General features: G+C 36.7%; 1 protein-coding gene across 6 annotated transcripts in view; it reads left to right on the plus strand.

Moving 5' to 3' along the window:
- The window catches only part of MATR3 (matrin 3), a 40,004-nt gene extending 34,053 nt beyond the window's left edge, over positions 1-5,951 (plus strand). For 4 of the 6 annotated variants that reach the window (XM_054488864.2, XM_054488857.2, XM_054488865.2 and 1 more), the window contains 3 exons: positions 797-1,163; positions 1,661-1,782; positions 4,857-5,951. In XM_054488864.2, the coding sequence (XP_054344839.1) occupies positions 797-1,163; positions 1,661-1,782; positions 4,857-4,907 (540 nt within the window). In that variant the 3' untranslated portion in view covers positions 4,908-5,951. The remainder of the gene's footprint in view (positions 1-796; positions 1,164-1,660; positions 1,783-4,856) is intronic. The other 2 variants (XM_054488862.2, XM_054488871.2) reach the window with 1 other exon arrangement.
- The last annotated feature ends 404 nt before the right edge of the window (positions 5,952-6,355 follow it).

The following is a 6,355-nucleotide window of genomic DNA, read 5'->3' on the forward strand; positions in this document are numbered from 1 at the left end:
GTCTTGAACTCCTGAGATCTCAGGGTGATCCGCCCACCTCAGTCTCCCAAAGTGCTGGAATCACAGGTGTGAGCCACCATGCCTGGCCCAGAGCTTAGTTTTTTAGCCGTTACACTATTTGAGTGTTTGCTCTAAAGAGTAGGTATTTGCAGTATACTGTCTTACAAAGGACATTGCTCAACTTTTACCAAATCAAGTTTTTTACACATTGCCTAGCAGCATTGTAGTCTCAGAAAAGATAAAATATGAATATTCTTATCTCATTTAACTTCTGCTCTTTGTGTGAGGCAGACCTTCCATTTTTTAGTTTTTAAAATAGGCTAAATTATTTTTCAAATTATCAGTAATTTTTTGGGAGAAAGGAAGAAGTTACTATTTTGAGCCAATGAATAAAGACACGCGGCCGGGCACGGTGGCTCATGCCTGTAATCCTAGCACTTTGGGAGGCCGAGGTGGGTTTATCACAAGGTCAGGAGATCGAGACCATCCTGGCTAACAGTGAAACCCCATCTCTACTAAACTTACAAAAAAAATTAGCCGGGCGTGGTGGCACGCGCCTGTAGTCCCAGCTACTCGGGAGGCTGAGGCAGGAGAATGGCGTGAACCGAGGAGGCAGAGGTTGCAGTGTGCTGAGATCGCGCCACTGCACTCCAGCCTGGGCAACAGAGCAAGACTCCGTCTCAAAAAAAAAAAAAAAAAAAAAAGGCAAAGACGCTATCCATTTCCCTTCAAGTAAAGCAGACGGAAGGGATGCTGCAGGATAATTGTTGCAGAGTAAATTTGTCTTTCTTAACAGCGTCGTTTTCCAGGGAGTATGGAAGGTTTTGTCACTCTAGATGAGGTTGGTGATGAGGAAGATTCGGAACTTCAGAAACTTCGTAAATCGGGCATGGCATTTAAATCTGGTGACAAAAATGATGATGGTTTGGTTGAAATTAAGGTGGACAAGATCGAGGAACTTGATCAAGAGAACGAAGCAGCGTTGGAAAATGGAATTAAAAATGAGGAAAACACAGAACCAGGTGCTGAATCTGCTGAGAACGCTGATGATCCGAACAAAGATACAAGTGAAAACGCAGATGGTCAAAGTGATGAGAACAAGGAGGACTATACAATCCCAGATGAGTATAGAATTGGACCATATCAGCCCAATGTACCTGTTGGTGAGATTTCAGTCTTTGTTCTTCACCTTCCTCGCTCTTCTCAAAACAAACTCTTAGGTTTTAAAATAAGATTTTAAAGTTGGTCTTATATAAGCTGTGATAGCATTTTAAATTTGCTTTGTTTCTATGGGGAACAATTTATAAATCTTAATTGGTATATTTTCCTCTTATGCATGTCTCTGATTTTGTATTATTTTCTGTTGTCATTCCATAGTGTGTTCCCTTTTTTCATAAAATTTCTTGCAAATTACACATGCTTTTGTTTTGCTTTTCTGTGTTGTTTTTCTGTATTCTTTTTTTTAAGAATACAGTTAGGTGAGACCTCAAACATCAATTAGGTAAAAGCAAAATATGGTTCAGTTTTTGTTTTTTTATCTTAGGCTGTATTGGACTTCTCAAAAACATGTTGTTTATTTAAATTATGTTGACAGGTAAAATTGTGAATACTAAATAAAATCTTCAGTTTAATTTGTAAGAATGTATGTTTGTGTTTCTAGGTATAGACTATGTGATACCTAAAACAGGGTTTTACTGTAAGCTGTGTTCACTCTTTTATACAAATGAAGAAGTTGCAAAGAATACTCATTGCAGCAGCCTTCCTCATTATCAGAAATTAAAGGTAAGATTGAATGTAAAACAGAGTTCTTTTGTGAAAACTTAACAAGTTATGGAAATAAGTGGGATCTATAAGTAAAATGTGTATAATGTTCTCTCTAGACTCAGTGCAGTGCTTTCTCCTGAAGATAACTTTTTATTTACTTTTTTTTTTTTTTTTAAAAGACATTTTCACTCTTGTCGCCCAGGTTGGATTGCAGTGGTGCGATCTTGGCTCACTGCAACCTGTACCTCCTGGGTTCAAGCAATTCTCCTGCCTCAGCCTCCCAAGTAGCTGAGATTACAGGCATGCACCACCACACCCAGCTAATTTTTGTATTTTTAGTAGAAATGGGGTTTCACCATGTTGGCTACACTGGCTGGTCTTGAACTCCTGACCTCAGGTGATCCGCCCACCTCAGCCTCCCAAAGTGCTGGGATTACAGGCATGAGCCACCATGCCTGGCCTTTTCTTTCTTTATTGATGGATTATCAAAACATCTATTGAACCTCTTGTCATAGTTTACCCTTGTTACGTAACAATTTAGTGTTTTCTAACCATATTACAAATTCTGTGGTAGAATTAAACTTATTCAAGTATTCTCAAATTGTTGTTGGGCTATACTTTCTCTAATTTGGAAGATGCTGGGAGTCTGAATACTAAAAGTGGCATGACCATTCATATTAAAATAATTTTTAATACTGACATTATTAATGACACTTCAGTTATTTTTATGACCAAAAGTATATAAAGATCAAAAGCGTAAATACATAAACCACAACATCACTAAAGAATAATTCCTATTGAGATATATTGAAATTTGTTTTTGTAAATTATCAGCCTCTTTGGACTACCTATTGAAATAGTGACTAAAACTTAAAAGTAGTTGCTAAACAAGTCAATTATAGATACCTTGGTTTTTCACACTGCTTTATAATAAGTTAACTATAGTTATTCAATCATTAGATATGTTCTCTGTTGACTAAATGGATGAATATAATCTTTAATTTTGGAAATAATTCAAGTTCTTGGCTGTGTATCACTTCTGTTGTTGTTTTTTTTTTTTTTTAATGTAACTGCTCTTTGCCACCTATATGTCTTTTACCATCCTGTATATGAAGAAAGAATTGTGGCTATTTGCAATAGTAGCAGCAATGTAGTACAAATTATTTTATTTTATTTTATTTTTTTGAGACAGTTTTGCTCTTGTTACCCAAGGCTGGAGTGCAATGGCGCGATTTTGGCTCACCCCAACCCCCACCTCCCAGGTTCAAGCCATTCTCTTGCCTCAGCCTCCTGAGTATCTGGGATTACAGGCATGCGCCACCATGCCCAGCTAATTTTGTATTTTTAGTAGAAATGGGGTTTCTCCATGTTGGTCAGGCTGGTCTTGAACTCCCAGCTTCAGATGATCCTCCCACCTCAGCCTCCCAAAGTGCTGGGATTACAGGCCTGAGCCATAGTGCCTGCCCTGGTACAAATATTTTTATCTGCTTTGATTTTAAGCTGTTTGGGGTCAAAAACTATATGTATTGTCGAGAAGAATATGGAAATAATATAAAAGATTGCTAGGTGCTTTTTGTGGCTCCTTTTATTATTTCCTTATATTTTATTTATTTTTTTATTTTTTTATTTGAGACAGAATTTCACTCTTGTTGCCCAAGCTGGAGTGCAATGGCACAATCTCAGCTCACTGCAACCTCTGCCTCCTGGGTTCAAGCAATTCTCCTGCCTCAGGCTCCCGAGTAGCTGGGATTACAGGCGTGTGCCACTACACCTGGCTAATTTTTTGTATTTTTAGTAGAAACGGGGTTTCACCATGTTAGCCAGGCTGCTCTCAAACTCCTGACCTCAGGTGATCCGCCTGCCTCAGCCTCCCAAAGTGCTGGGATTACAGGCGTGAGTCATCATGCCCGGCCTGTTATTTCCTTTTATTTTAAAAAAACTTTGTCACCTTCATCAAGAAACTATTAAGCAATACAGTAACTTGCTAATGGTAAATTGATACTTTCCTAACTGGATGTTTGTGGGGTGATTTTTTGTTGTTGTTTTTCTTTAAAGGATATAATGGCTTTTAATTCTTACTATTTTGCATTAACTATATAAAGTTGAAATTCCAATGAGATGGAAAGAAACTTTGGACATTTTAGATTAGATTTTTGAGTATGTCTTTTGTACTTTCATTAGTGTCTTAATGGAGCTCCCGTGTCTAGAGACTCTAGCAGTCACAGGTTTAATGGCAGGCATCAGCAAGCTACATTCGTGGCTCAGCCATCTGTTTTTGTAAGGTTTTATTAGAACCCACAGCCATAATCATTTAAGTGTCATCTATAGTTGTTTTAGTTTATAATTGAGTGCAGGATTGAGTAGTTGTAACAAAGACTGAATGGCTCAATGAGTCTAAAATATTTACTGCTGGCCTTGCAAGAAAATGTTTGTTCAGGTGATTTAATGAGTAGTGCATTGAGGCCAGATGTGATAGCTCTTGCCTGTAATCCCAGCACTTTGGGAGGCGGGACCGGCAGATCACCTGAAATCGGGAGTTTGAGACCAGCCTGGCCAACACGGTGAAAACCCCGTCTCTACCAAAAGTACAAAAAGATTAGCTGGGCTTGGTGGCGAGTGCCTGTAATCCCAGCTACTTGGGAGGCTGAGGCAGGAGAATCACTTGAACCTGGGAGGTGGAGGTTGCAGTGAGCCGAGATCACGCCACTGCACTCCAGCCTGGGCAACAGAGCAAAACTCTCCCTCAGAAAAAAAAAAAAAAAGGAATAAAAATGCATGTCATTTAGACCCATAGTTCTTGAGTAGTGTCAGTTCAGTGTGACTGTGGTCTTTGTTTTCTCATCTCTAAAAATTAGGGTTAATTATAACATTTGAAATACCCATTTTTTACCTTTTACCATTTTTCCCCATGGCTTATTGTAATGTCCTGAAAGTTTTTGTGTGCTGATGAGGATTAACTAATTGTTGAAAATATTGACAAAATTATAGTTTAAGTCCCTAAACTTGCATATAGGATATTTGATTTTGGAATTAATCCATTTTGCTGTGTTTCTCTTAGGTGACTTAATGGCTGTAATTCTCTTTCTTTATAGAAATTTCTGAATAAATTGGCAGAAGAACGCAGACAGAAGAAGGAAACTTAAGATGTGCAAGGAGATTTAATGATTTCAAAGAAAATAATGGTTCTTTGTTTTTAATGTTAACCTTTTTTAAATACAATACTGATAGTTAGAAGAAAACTATTGTACTCTTTTGTTTTAGTGGAGAAATAATAGATGTCCATGTGTTAAGTGTTATAGCAAAAAAAAATACATATATGGTTAAGTTAATGAATAGTTTTTGTTTTATCAGAATGGCAACGGACAGAAGTACTTTGTAGAGAGATTGACTTCCTGAGCTACTTAAAACAACTTGCACCACTAAGAAAAAAATGTAGAACCATTTGGAAAAATGAAATTTAGTAGTTCCAAGTTTCAAAGAAATGTCAACATTTTATTCCATTCAATAAAGAACAAAACCAATAGTATTTTTATTACTTTCATCTGAAACATTCCATGTTTTAATCTGAGCCTTGCAGACTTTCATTTGGAGTTTGAACCCGTTTTGGTTGCATTTCATTTTTGGAGAACTTCATTAACGTGAGATTGGCAATTGAAATGCAGGTGCAGTTTTCTGTTAATGTCATGCTGTTGTTTAGGTAATAAGAAATATTAAGTAATTGGCTTTAGATTTTGTAATTTTTTCCCTGAGTTCCTGCTAGATTTCGTATTCTAGTAGTCGACGTATTTTCAGTGAAATGTAAAAATATTCCCGTTCTCTTTGACCAGTATTAATTTTTGAGATCTTACTGCTTGTCACTTGAATCCCGTAATTGTCATATATCTCTGGTATAAGCAACATTTGATTTTTGAAGTGTGTAGACCATCTCTTCATATTTTCAAGATGTAATTTTACATTTATGCATTTTTAAAAGTTTGGCCATAATCCTAGATGCACGCTTCTAATTCATGTACCTGCACATGTGACCTTTGTGAACAGAAATTTGCATGTATAATTTGTGTTTACTTGTAACTTTCTGGTTATATACTGCTTATATCTGTGGATTCAAGTTACTGAAGTGAATACCAATAAAGAGAAAACCCCCTAGGCCATGTTAATTGGTTATACATGTTTGGAATGTTAACCAACGTATTTGTCAGTTGTGGTTTTTATTCGCTCTTAAACTTTGTGCATGCTTTAACAATTTATTACTTTTAAATCTAGAGTGAATTCTAAAGACTGCCGCTAAAGATCTGAGTTTTAAAAATTTTGTTGCTGGTGGATTTCTTGTTCCTGTTACATAACTAAAAGTGAGCCCATTTGTGGTTTTTAAAAACCTTATGAATTAAAAATGCTACAGGTGAACAAACAGCAGAAGCTTGTGTTTAGACATATTGATGACTTAACACTACAATTGGAAGTAATATGGATGAGCAAGAATTAGTTCTGCCAGCTTTTCAAAATAATTATGTAGAGACTGTTGGTATATTGGATTATCTGTTGTAAACAATTTTTTTTTCTTCCCTGACACAGGGTCTCACTCTGTCACCCA

This window comes from Pongo pygmaeus, chromosome 4, assembly GCF_028885625.2.
Source record: "Pongo pygmaeus isolate AG05252 chromosome 4, NHGRI_mPonPyg2-v2.0_pri, whole genome shotgun sequence".
Lineage (NCBI taxonomy): Eukaryota > Metazoa > Chordata > Mammalia > Primates > Hominidae > Pongo > Pongo pygmaeus.